We start from the raw sequence: 13,871 nt of genomic DNA on the forward strand, positions 1-13,871 counted from the left end.
GCCCAATTTTTGCGCCGGCTCATCCCAGGCGGCGATTTTGGGCGCCCCCTGGGGGGCCAACGGCTGGAGATGCCCTAAGTCCTACTCAACTGAGACCTAGTCATATCTTTTGTTGAATTACAAGCAACTGCATTTTTCGACAGAACGGGGATGCGGGCCCCGCAAAAAGGAAATATAGTGGAGAGGATAGGCTATTAAGGGCATGTACAATGGTGCTATCTTAGTAGTGCCACGTAGGATCAATGATGAGGTGGAGGAGAGAGAACTCATAAGAAAAGGCTTGTCTTTTCTTATTTAAGAGAAGACAAGAGATGATCTCTTAGCACAATATGTCTCATCACGTTTTTAGGAATTGCTAGTTATTGAAGATAAGGCTAAGAGATGACTCATTGTAGACTTTCTTTTTTGTTATCTCTAAATTACATGCAAAACTTAAGATAAGACTATCTTATCGACCATTGTACATGCCCTAACAATGGGATGTTTAACCCAAAAAAGGGGAGAGGATAGACAATTAACGGTGGGATCTGCAACTGGAAAAACAGTGGGATCTGATCTAGTCCGATGCGATGCCTAGCTTGCAGTTGCAGATGGGAGAGAAAGCTTGGGGACACGGATGTTGTCCCCGCGTTCGCGGGACACCCGGTGTTCCCTTGTTCGTTGGAAGGTGGTTGATGGATACAGTTCAGTGACTGCCTGAGGGCAGCGTGGACAGCTGCTCCACCGATTCATGTCAGACAAACAGCCGATGTGGAAGAGAGAGAGGAAAAGTAGTTGTGCTCCATCGATTCATGTCAGACAAATAGCCGATATGGAAGAGAGAGAGGAAAAGTAGTTGTTGAGTATAATGTTTATTAGGAAAGACGAGATAGGTTAGGATTTGTTTCATCTTGTCTTGTACTTCAAGTAGACTAGCAAGCTTGTACGTGCAACGCATGTCTTAACTCTTATCACATAAATAATATGGAAGATGAATCGAAATCTCTACTACTTTGAGGTGCATCCCATCCGTTGTGCCATGCTCACTACTGGTGGAAGAAGATTATACTCTATAGGGCAGAGATAACATAAGTTGAAAAATCAATTCCAATACTTAAATTTTTATTTCACTCCTATGCATGTTATCTTCTCTCCAGCTATCTTTCTCCGGCATTAGTGGTGGAAGTTGTTCCAAATATATGTTCGGCTTCATAGGTGGAGTCATAAAAGATTGCACAACGTTTTGTTTTTGCAGAAAACAAAATCTACCCGGTTAGGCACAGCATTTTAAGATTTTTGGCAGCTAAGCACATGGGTGAACATAGGCATAAAAATAAACATAATCAACCGATTTTTTAACTTGCATCGCAGTATGAAAGAATATTGGGAGGGAGTTAAAAAGCTTATGAAAACAAAGACTATAAGTTGTATCTGTTGAAAAGTATCAATAGAATAAAGCATGTACCTGTTGTAACCTTGACAACATCAATGTACTTGTCATTCCTTCAGAACAACCATAATGAAACTATTATTGTCTTCTATTTCAAATTGAAAGGGATAATATGCATGATCAATTCTTATTTCTGAAAATACGTTGTTGGTAACACCCAGAGAGGTTATGGTCCACATTGAATCCAGCTGCACTGGGTCGGTGGCTGGACAATGGTGGAGTTTTGGTTGCAGCGATGTGGCCATCGTGGTAGTGGTGAACCTCTGGGCTAAAATGCATTATAATGTCAGGTTAGAATCGAGGATTCTATAAGATAAAGAAGGGGTGGAGAGGGAGAGATGTCAGGTCGCTACCTTCTTCATGGGCTCTCGTACGCTGGCTCTACACAGGAATGGTTACTTAGCAAGGTTCAAAAAGAAAGAATATAGAGCAAGAACAAAATTTGCTACTTACATAATGTAATTCCAATCCTCTTTTATATGAATATATAGCAGCGAAGTGCCGCATGATAATCTTTTGACAGAGGCTCCAACTTGGTCAGTGGTATTCTCATGGAAAATAACCTGCAAGTCAAACAACTGTTTATGCAAATACTACCTCCGTCCGGGTTTATTAGGCCCCTTAGTATTTTGAGCCAAAATTTGACCATCCATATTCCAAATAAAATATAAAATATATGCTACAAAAGGTACACGGTTACATTTGTATTTGAAAGAGCTTTCCGACGGTGTAATTTTTTTGACATATAGTTTATATTTTATTACTTAAATTTATTGGTCAAAATTTAGTCCAAAATGAGAGGGGGCCTAATAAACCCGGACGGAGGGAGTAGCATATAGTTCATTTCTTTCCAGAAGCTGGAATCACAATGTGCATCAGTTGGCACAAATGCTTAGTAATTACCTTTACTCGGTTCATAAATGTCTGTGATGACGTTTCCATGAACGTTGGATATAAGTTAATTAGAGAAGTAATACCACCAAGCTTTACCAACATTCAGAGAAGCATGTACTGAATATTCAAAGAATCATTGGTATAGTTGACTCATTGTATCTTTTCTCTGGGATATAACAGAACCAAGCTTTAGCAATGCAAATAACAGATCAATACCACCATGCAAGAGAAAGACACCTGAATGTTCAAATAAGTGAGGACTTATCCTGTTGATGCATGATCATAATTACATATGCGTTGACATTAAAGTTGAGGAACAAATGCTATATCGTTGATCCATGAGATGCTAGCTGCAAGTAAATATGCCGCAGCATTACACCTAAAGTTAACGTGCAGATGCAAGAATCTCTACCTAATATTACCTCCCCACATTAATGTGACATGGTTGCCTTTTCCCATCTCTGTATATACTTGTTCGTACAATCTAGCTTGTAAAACAAGTGCAAGGAACAGACTGAATAATATTAGCAAACTTTAACCATAGCGGACATATATAAATATGTGATGAGCATTAAAAAGGAAAGAAAAAAAGGTAAATTTTAGGGACAAACCTTTCTTCCAGACAGTGCTGAGACATGGTCCGGTTTTGCAAATTCCCAATAGAAAGTGAAAGTGAAGCAGACTACAATATATATGGTCCACAGATCATGGCTTCTACTCTGATTGTAATCTTAATTCAATTTTCATTATGTACATATATTACCGCATAGATATCAATGCCCAAAGGAATCACTTGACCTGAGTGAAGCTTCACTTCTGGAAAGTGAAGTTACCATGTCCTACAAAAAAAAATCTTATCAAACAAGTTCAATGGGCTAAGAACAGAAGCCGTACAAATCAAAGAGGCCAGCCCTTAAAATCTCAATTGTACCAAACATCCAAAGAATTTGCTAGATTAGCAGTCAGCACCAAGCTGTCAACAATTAACTGCAATTGGCATCCAGAATTGTCAGTTATGATCAGTGGCGAGTCCAGTAGGGGGGCTTCAACAGGCTCTAGCCTACCCTCCAAAAATACAATTTCTTTTAGTACTACTACACTTGGTCAAACTCAGCAACCCAATCTCTTAGTCTCAGACTCTCAGCAACCCAGTACACAGGCAAGTACCGCAAAACACATTGAGTAGGCACACATGACAGCGAGATGACGCACGATCACACTCACCTAGCGAGGCAAGCCGGCTCATCCCTCTAGTGAGTGCCCGTTCTTGCGTGACCAGGCTCCGTCACTGACTGTGTATGGAGTCTACTGTGCTGAGCTTATGTTCTTTGAATCACCAACCGCGAGAGAGATTCCGGATGAAACCCCGAGCTTGACCACCGGGGTTGTGAAGGCTACCCAGGGAGAGGTGACTGAGGCTCAGATCGTGCAGAGGCTTCAGGAGCTGGCTCCGGGGGACTTTCGGTGGGAGCTGGTGGTTCTCGAGGATAAGGTTTATAAGGTCGATTTTCCCACGGTGGATGACTTGCAGCGTTTGTTGAGCTTTGGTTTGTGTAGAGTTCCTGGCACTTCGGGCATTCTGGAGTTCCACGAGTGGAAGAAGGTGGAGCCTAAGGGAAAGTCGCTTACACAGGTCTGGTTGCGGTTTGTAGGGGCCCCGTCTAAGCCTTTGCAGGATGTTCGAGTTGTGGCCAGTTTGGGTACGTTGGTTGGGAAAACGGAGAGAGTTGATATGGCTTTTACTCGGGCTCATGGGGTAGCCCGGCTTTTAGTCAGTGTTCTGGATATTGAGTTCATGCCTGATGTGGTCAACTGGACCTATAGGGGTGAGGTGTTCCCCCTAGATATTGAGTTTGAGGACACAGATCTGTTTGCAGATGCGGTTAATGGGAATGATGTTGATATGCATGAGGGTGATGGAGATGCGGGAGCCAATGGGCCACAGTCCGATGAGCCGACACGAGAGGGGTCGAACGGGTCTCGCCCAGATGCTCAGTTTCCCGGGGAGGGGACCGGGGTTGAGCCGGCAGCATCGCCATCGGTGCCTATGACCTCGTTGCGGTTCGGGTCCTTTGAGCCAGCATCAGCGCCACCTAGACTTTGGAGTGACCGGGTGGATTCTGATGATTTGTTTGAGCACACGCTATCTCTGTTGGAGTTTGAGGGGGCTGGCGGTTCTGGACACTTGGTGAGGGCCTCATCGGCAAGGACTCTGGTTGGAGTTGGGGTGGGGGAGCCGGAGGTCGCTTCTCTTTCCCTTCCTCCTCTGGTGGTCGAGGCGCCAGTGCGGATTGCTACCTGTGAGCTGGTGGTGGGGGCGGGGGGTCAGGGCAGGAGGCCTTGACGTCTCCCCGCCATATCCCGATGCTGGTGGCGTCGGTCACGTTGGGGTCGGCCAACGCCGGGGGAGGGAGCCCGATGCAGGTGGCCTCGGCTCCTGCTACTCCGGTGGAGGCGGCGACACCTGCGCCATCTGCTGCGTTGGGGGAGGGGCTGGGGCAGGAGGCCCTGGCTCCTCCTTCTTCCCCGGTGGTCTGGAGGACCGCCTCTTCTTTGCCGACAGCTCTTCCGTCTGCACAAGCGGATGGGGCGGGAGGAGGGCGCGGGCAGGCGGCCCCCGTCATCCCCTCTCTGTCCGCACCGGTGGCAGTGGACCCCGGCGTGGGGCACCTGCCTGTAGGGCTTGGGAGCCCGCAGCCGCCTCCTCTGGTAACCTCGGCTGACCCTTTGAGGGACTCAGTGCTAGGTTTTACTAGGGAGGAGGTTGTTGCTTTTGGCGGGATCCCGGATCCCGTCTCGACAGGGAGACGGATGAGTGCTCGCTTCCATGAGCTCCCGGAGGTGGATGATATGCAGCAGCGGTGCGCTATGAGGGCGGCCAAGCTTCAGGAGGCTGCATCATCTTCTGGTATGTCTATCAACATATCTAACTCTTTATTGCATTTTTCTAATGAGGAGATTATAAATAATGCAAACCAATTAGGAGTTTCACTAGGTACCACGGATAGTGAGATCACTAATTCGGTCAATGATCTGTTAGATTTGGAGGCGGAACGTGTCTTAGAGACTATTCGTAATCTTGCAGTAGTTAAACCGATGAATGATGATGAGATTGATGCGTTAGGGGTTAGAGTGCTAGATAATATGTGTGCGGATCTAGCACCTCCAAATCATGTGTCTGAGGACGATGATGTACCCATAGAGTATGATGCTGATAATTTAAGTGAACCCGGTTATGAGGACCGAGCGGCAGTGCCTAGTAAACCAAAACGTAAGTGGAAACGGAAGATTTATCCTGATTCCGCAGTTCGTAGGAGTGCTAGGATTCGAATCACTAAAAAATTCCATGATGAATTATGAGAGGAATCTTTTGGAATAGCAGAGGTCTGAAGGACTTGGCTAAAAGAAGGTTCCTTGCTGAGGCAGCTCTAGAGCAGGAGTTAGATTTTGTTGCTCTATCGGAGACTGGTAGAGAAAACTTTGCGCTCCAGTTTCTTTCTTCTCTTGTGGGTGGTATTGATTTCGATTGGCATTGCCTCCCTCCGCGAGGAAGATCGGGTGGTATCTTACTTGGTGTGAGATGCGATTCGCTTGAAGTCCGAAGTGTAGTGATGGGTGACTTCGCTGTGAAGTTTCGAGTCAGGTCTAAGATAGATGGTTTTAACTGGGCTTTGGTGGCGGTTTATGGTGCCGCACAGCCCGAGCTTAAACCGGAGTTTCTGGCGGACCTTGTTCGAATCTGTGGGTCAGAACAACTTCCAATTTTAGTTGGAGGTGATTTCAATATCATCAGAAGGAGAGAGGAGAAGAATAATGATAACTTTGACGGCAGATGGTCGTTTATGTTCAATACCATAATTGAAAGCTTGGATCTGAGGGAGATAGAGCTTTCTGGTAGAAAGTTTACCTGGGCTAATGCTCTGCCAAACCCGACTTATGAAAAACTTGATCGAGTTCTTGCGAGCGTGGAGTGGGAACAAAAGTTCCCTCTGGTTACGGTGCAAGCTCTCTCGAGGGGAATATCCGATCACACACCCTTGTTCGTGGACTCAGGGGAGCCGAACCACGTGGGTAACAACAACACCTTTTCTTTCGAGATGTCATGGTTCGAACGCGAGGGGTTCTTGGACTTGATTGCCAGGGAATGGGCTAGAGGTGCAGGAGGCAAGACTGCGATCGAGCGTTGGCAGAATAAGATTAGGCATTTGAGAAGTTTCTTACAGGGTTGGGCTAAGTACCTCAGTGGTGTGTATAAGATTGAAAAGGATAGACTCCTTTCTCTCATTCAGGCCCTGGACATCAAGGCCGAATCCACTATTTTACTGCCTGCGGAGCTTCAGGTTAAAAGTGAGGTGGAGAGGAGGTTGAAAGAACTGCTCCGCGAAGAAGAATTGAAGTGGGCTTTGCGTGCTAAAGTACGCAAAGTGGTCCAAGGGGACGTGAATACTCAATTCTTCCATTTGATAGCTAATGGTAAGCACAGAAAGAAGCGTATCTTTCGGCTTGAACAAGACGAGGGCACTATTTTAGGTCAGGATAACCTAAAAACATATATTACCGAATATTACAAGCAGTTATTTGGATCTCCGGAGGATAATTGTGTATCCCTCGTTGAGTCCAGGACTGAGGATGTGCCTCAGTTATCGGCTGCTGAAAATGATATTCTGGTTGCCCCGTTCTCAAAGAAGGAGGTGTTTGATGCTATTGCACAGATGAAAAACAATAAGGCTCCCGGACCGGATGGATTCCCGGCAGAGTTCTATAAAAAGTGCTGGCACATTATTAAGGGGGATTTGCTACCTATGTTCCATGATCTGTTTTCTGGACAGCTTCAGTTATTTCACTTGAATTTTGGAACTATCACACTGCTTCCCAAGAAAACGGATGCTGTGAGAATTGAGCAATTCAGGCCGATATGCCTCCTCAATGTTAGTTTCAAAATTTTCACCAAGGTAGGGACTAATAGGCTCACACAGATTGCGCATTCTGTGGTGCAACAGTCCCAAACTGCTTTCATGCCGGACAGAAATATCCTTGAAGGGGTGGTCGTCCTGCATGAAACGCTCCATGAAATCCATTCCAAAAAATTAGATGGAGTAATTTTTAAGGTGGATTTCGAGAAAGCGTACGATAAGATCAAATGGCCATTCCTCCAACAGTCATTGCGTATGAAGGGTTTTGATGAAGCCTGGCGCCGACAGGTTGAATCTTTTACGCAAAAAGGTAGTGTGGGAATTAAAGTTAATGATGATATAGGTCATTACTTCCAGACACATAAAGGCCTAAGACAAGGAGATCCGATGTCCCCTATCCTGTTTAACATTGTGGTGGATATGTTAGCAATTCTGATAGGAAGAGCTAAGGAAAATGGTCAAGTAGGTGGATTGGTACCTCATCTCGTTGATGGAGGTGTATCCATCCTTCAGTACGCTGATGATACAGTTATCTTTATGGAGCATGACTTGGACAAGGCGAGAAATATGAAGCTTGTGTTATGCCTATTTGAACAATTGACCGGGTTAAAGATTAACTTTCATAAGAGCGAGCTGTTCTGTTTTGGTAGAGCCAAAGACGAACAGGAGGCTTATAGGCAATTGTTTGGATGCGAGTTGGGAGAGTTACCCTTCTCTTACCTGGGTATTCCAATCCACCATCGTAGGCTCACAAACAAAGAGTGGAAGTGCATCGAGGACCGATTTGAGAAGAATCTGAGTTGTTGGAAGGGTAAGCTCATGTCATACGGAGGCCGATTAATCCTGATTAATTCGGTACTCACGAGTATGCCCATGTTTCTCCTATCGTTCTTTGAGGTCCCAGTTGGTTTTAGGAAGAGACTGGACTTCTATCGATTGCGTTTCTTTTGGCAGGGTGATGAGCTTAAACGAAAATATCGACTTGCTAAGTGGGATATCATCTGTAGACCGAAAGACCAAGGGGGTCTCGGTATTGAGAATCTAGAAGTTAAGAATAGATGCCTTCTTAGCAAGTGGCTGTGGAAGCTCTCAATGGAGAATGATGCCATGTGGGCTCAAATCCTTCGTGCCAAGTACCTCCAGACAAAAACTTTGTCCCAGGTTACAGTCAGGCCGACTGATTCACCTTTCTGGAAAGGTCTGATGAAAGTCAAACAATCTTTCTTTAATAGGATGAAGTTTGTTATTGGAAACGGCTCTAGTACATGTTTCTGGGAGGATACTTGACTCGGCGAGACACCTTTGGCCATCCAATATCCATCTTTATACCGTATTGTTCAACGACGTGAAGTGTTCGTTGCTTCGGTATTTCAATCTATCCCCCTTAATATTCAGTTTCGACGGACGCTAGCGGGCAATCGTTGGGAAGACTGGCTCCGTTTAGTTAGGAGACTGATGGAGGTCCAACTATCTCAACAACCCGATGAATTACGCTGGAAATTGACTAAGTCTGGAGTATTCACTGTTAAATCAATGTATATTGATGTTATTAATTCGAACTCCATTCCTACCTCTAAGCATGTTTGGGCAGTCAAAGTTCCTTTGAAAATAAAAGTGTTTATGTGGTTTGTCCATAAACAAGTTATTTTAACCAAGGACAACTTGATAAAGCGTAATTGGACAGGACCTACTAGGTGTAGTTTCTGTGATCGGGATGAGACAATCAAACACCTTTTTTTTGATTGCCCGTTGGCCAAAGTACTTTGGCAGACGGTCCACATTACTTTTAATATCAATCCACCGAATTCTGTTAACGCGTTATTTGGGACATGGCTTAATGGGATTGAGCCTAACTTAGCGAGACACATTCGGGTTGGAGTTTGTGCTTTAATGTGGACTATCTGGACTTGCAGAAATGATTTGGTTTTTAACAGAATATCATGTATCCATTTTTTGCAGGTTTTATTCCGAACTATGGCTTTGATCCGTACCTGGTCGCTACTCACCCAGACGGAGGCCAGGGAGCATTTGGTTACTGGGTCTTTCCGATGGGAGATGGTAGCTCGGGATATCTTCAACCGGTTTGGATGGCGGTCATGTAATAGGATAGGCATGTAGTTTACCTACCTAGTTTTAGCCAGCCGGTTGTGGCGTCTTCTCTTGGCTAGTGGATGTTTCTAGCCCTTTTTGGCTCTGTGTGAGCTTTCTTTGCTTTTTATTACTTTTGGAGACCTTGGAACCATGTTCGCACTGCTTTTTTGGTTAATAAGATGGTCGTATGCATCTTTCTGATGCAGAGGCCGGGCAATTCCCCCTTTTCAAAAAAAAAACCTAGCGATGCCCGACGGCTGGCCAGTTGAGCAGAGAGCCGGCAATACCAAATTTCAGAACAATTAAGTAAATACCACGTACATGTTTTCAGTAGCAATCTGATTTTTTTAGCTCATTTGAAGAAAAGGTATTCAGAGATAGTGGCTGTATTTTGCCAAACAATTTCAAAATTTAGTTGAAAATTTTATATTTTAAAAAAACATCCAGCAAATACTGCATGTTTCCAATAGTAATCTAGGAAAGTTTGAGCTTGTTTGAAACAGGGGAATGGGAGATAACGACTATTCGACTAGATAGATTTAAATTTCTGTTCAATTTTTTATATTTTTTAAAAATGCCAATAAACAATACATATTTTCAGTAGTATTCTGGCAAAATCTTAGCTTATTCAACAAAGGATTAGGAGATAATGCCTTTTCTCTTCAAAATGACCGTTTAATTTTCTTGCGGTTAACTTTGAGCCCACCCTTCAGTTTCTTCCTGGATTCGCCACTGGTTATGATTAATGATCATTTACGTCAAAATTTCATAATTCTCTGCCAAGCACTCTGGACCGGATGAATCTGGAAGGTGGCGAGGTCCTGGTTTAAACCGCAAACGGCCCATCAAGACCTCAAGGATCTCCCTTGCTCTATCTATCTGGGATTTGCCCTCACCATCTATGAACCAGACGTACGTACCTCAAGGATCTCCCTTGCTCTGTCCATCTTGGAGCGGCTTGACGACCCAGACGGCAGCAAGATCCTGGCCACCGGAGCACACCCTGCGCACGTCCTCCGCCACCTCGTCCGTCACCCTGGTCTTCTTGGCCCGCCCCACCCGCCCCCCATCCCGCGCGACACAGCAGCTCCAGCTCGGCGGGGGCGGGCTCCCGGCAACCTGCGGCCTCTTCCCGTGGTTCCGGCGACGCAAGGCGGCGGTGAAGCCGCGGGAGGCGAACGGCGTGGGAGGGAAAGGAGGTCGTGCGGGAGAAGGAGGGGTCGTGCGGGCGGGCGGGTTTCCTTTTTTTTACTGCGGGGCCTTTTAGCGATCGATCGAGGGTGGCTTGTTGTGTGGTTGATAGCGTTAAACACAGAATGATTAAGAGTCATTAGATTTTAATGATGGATGGATGTGATTGTTTGGATCTGCCCTTCTCTTCCTTTTATAGTGGTAGTAGATGATTGTACTCCTATATATATGCCCACGAGGCTCAAGCAATACAACGAACTATTCCATCAATCCCTCTCTCCCTTCAACATGGTATTTATCACAAGTCGATCCTAAACCCTAGCCGCCGCCGCCGCTTCCGCACCCGCGCGCCACCCCCGAGGCGGTCGGCCTCCATGACTGCCGCTGGGAGCCGCGCCGCCCGTACCTAGGGTTCGTCCGCCGGTCGTGTTGACCTGCTGCCCTAGAGAGTCTTTTCCCCGAGCCTTGCTTCAGGGTTTTCTCTCTCCCGCCAGTCATCTTGATTGCGCGGTTTTTTTGGTTTTTGATATATTCTTGATCGGTTTGCATCACCCACCGCCACCGTCGACCCCGAGCGCCTCTACTCCGACCCCGGCGCGACCAGCGGGCCTCTCCTCCGACCCGGCGGCCACGCGTGCCGAGGCGGCCCGTCAGGGCCAGCCGCCGTCCGCGCGTCGGTCCGTCCGTCGCCCTGCTCCGACCGGGACACCTGCATCGCCTCGATCCGGCGGCCTCGCGCCATGCGACGGCCAATCATAACCGTCGCTCGCACGTCGGCCCGCCCATCGATCCACATCACCCGTCTCCGCTGCGTCTGCACGGCGGCCCGACGGTCTACCTCGCCGGCCTCGTCCTCGGCTGCATCGGGACGGCTGCGTCAGTCTCGTCGGCTGCCTCAACTCGTGCATCACTGCTCCGTTGGTCGCTCGGGCCTCGCTGCCCGGGCGCTGATGTCTACTACACAACCTTCTTCTTGTAGACGTTGTTGGGCCTCCAAGTGCAGAGGTTTGTAGGACAGTAGCAAATTTCCCTCAAGTGGATGACCTAAGGTTTATCAATCCGTAGGAGGCGTAGGATGAAGATGGTCTCTCTCAAGCAACCCTGCAACCAAATAACAAAGAGTCTCTTGTGTCCCCAACACACCCAATACAATGGTAAATTGTATAGGTGCACTAGTTCGGCGAAGAGATGGTGATACAAGTGGTATATGGATAGTAGATAATAGTTATTTGTAATCTGAAATTATAAAAACAGCAAGGTAACTAATGGTAAAAGTGAGCGTAAACGGTATTGCAATGATAGGAAATAAGGCCTAGGGTTCATACTTTCGCTAGTGTAAGTTCCCTCAACAATAATAACATAATTGGATCACATAACTATCCCTCAACATGCAACAAAGAGTCACTCCAAAGTCACTAATAGCGGAGAACAAACGAAGAGATTATGGTAGGGTATGAAACCACCTCAAAGTTATTCTTTCCAATCAATCCGTTGGGCTATTCCTATAAGTGTCACAAACAGCCCTAGAGTTCATACTAGAATAGCACCTCAAGACACAAATCAACCAAAACCCTAATGTCACCTAGATACTCCAATGTCACCTCAAGTATCCATGGGTATGATTATATGATATGCATCACACAATCTCAGATTCATCTACTCAACCAACACATAGAACCTCAAAGAGTGCCCCAAAGTTTCTACCGGGAGAATCACGACGAAAATGTGTGCCAACCCCTATGCATAGGTTCCCAATGTCACGAAACCCGCAAGTTGGTCACCAAAACATACATCAAGTGGCACGTGATATCCCATTGTCACCACAGATATTCACGGCAAGACATACATCAAGTGTTCTCAAGTCTTTAAAGACTCAATCCGATAAGATTACTTCAAAGGGGAAACTCAATTCATTACAAGAGAGAAGAGGGGGAGGAGAAACATAGGATCCAACTACAATAGCAAAGCTCGCGATACATCAAGATCGTGCCAAATCAAGAACACGAGAGAGAGATCAAACACATAGCTACTGGTACATACCCTCAGCCCCGAGGGAGAACTACTCCCTCCTCGTCATGGAGAGCACCGGGATGATGAAGATGGCCACCGGAGAAGGATTGCCCCCTCCGGCAGGGTGCCGGAACGGGTCTAGATTGGCTTTCGGTGGCTACGGAGGCTTCTGGCGGCGGAACTCCCGATCTATTGTGTTCTCCGATGTTTTTAGGGTATATGGAGATATATAGGCGGAAGAAGTACGTCAGGGGGGCCACGAGGGGGGAGGGCGCGCCCAGGGGGGTGGGCGCGCCCCCCTGCCACGTGACCTCCTCGCAGATCCCCCGACGTGCACTCCAAGTCTTCTGGGCTTCTTTCCTTCCAAAAATGAGTTCTGTGAAGTTTCAGGTCAATTGGACTCCGTTTGATTTTCCTTTTCTTCGAAACCCTAAAACAGGGTAAAAACAGAAACTGGCATTGGGCTCTGCGTTAATAGGTTAGTCCCAAAAATGATATAAAAGTGGATAATAAAGCCCAATATTGCCTAAAACAGTAGATAATATAGCATGGAGCAATCAAAAATTATAGATACGTTGGAGACGTATCAGGCGCCGGTGATGACAAGCTCGTCTGCACGATGTCACACGCCGTTCGTCGTCGCCGGCTTCATCTCGGACTCCGCCGCCACCACGCCTCCACCGAGCGGCGTCCCCGACGTCGCGCGCGGTTGGCTTGATCACCCGCTCGCCGCCGCGATCCGCCTCATCTTCGCCGCGCGACCGACCTGGCCCGTCGGTTACGCGCGCCTCCGCAGGTCCCGTGAAGATCGTCCCGGAGTTCAGTGCGCCTCTCCACCGATCGAGCATCGGGATGCCGCTGCGCCCCGTCGGGCCGCAGCGCCGCCGCCCCGTGGTTCTCCTCGCGGCTGCATCGACTCGTGCGTCGCCGCTGCGTCGCCCCTTCGGACCGTAGTGACGCGATACACGGTCCCCGCCGCTGCCTCAAGGCCGTCCTCGCAGTTGCACCGACTCGCGAACCGCCATTGTGTCGCCCCTTCGGGCCGCAGCATTGCGGCCCGCGGTCCCCGCCGTCACCCGACCCGCCTGGCGTCGCTGCGTCGCCCCCTCGGGCCTTAGCACCACGGCCCGCAGTCCGCTCCGCTGTCACAGCGCGTCGAACTCCCGTGGTATGCGTCGCGCCGTCTTCCTTGGTGCGGGAACGCCACCGTCTGTGCCGGTCTTCGTCACGCTGTCAGGGTTCTTCGCGTACTTCGAGCACCGCCGCCGCACTCCTAACCTCGCCGCCGCCGCTACCTTCGTAGCCGTCGCCGCCCATCCACCCCCTTCGTCTTCGTCCACGCA

The 13,871-nt window shown here is 47.7% G+C and overlaps 1 protein-coding gene across 1 annotated transcript; it reads left to right on the forward strand.

Annotated features, from left to right (window-relative positions):
- Positions 1–4,687: 4,687 nt before the first annotated feature.
- On the forward strand, positions 4,688–9,467 carry LOC147961196 (uncharacterized). The gene is made up of 2 exons (XM_087533709.1): positions 4,688–5,231; positions 9,196–9,467. The coding sequence occupies exons 1-2, from the start codon at positions 4,688–4,690 to the stop codon at positions 9,336–9,338; spliced, it is 687 nt and encodes a 228-aa protein (XP_087389835.1). The 3' UTR covers positions 9,339–9,467.
- Positions 9,468–13,871: the final 4,404 nt, after the last annotated feature.

Source organism: Triticum urartu, chromosome 7A (genome assembly GCF_056163025.1).
Source record: "Triticum urartu cultivar PI428250 chromosome 7A, HENAU_Tu73, whole genome shotgun sequence".
Classification (NCBI taxonomy): Eukaryota; Viridiplantae; Streptophyta; class Magnoliopsida; order Poales; family Poaceae; genus Triticum; species Triticum urartu.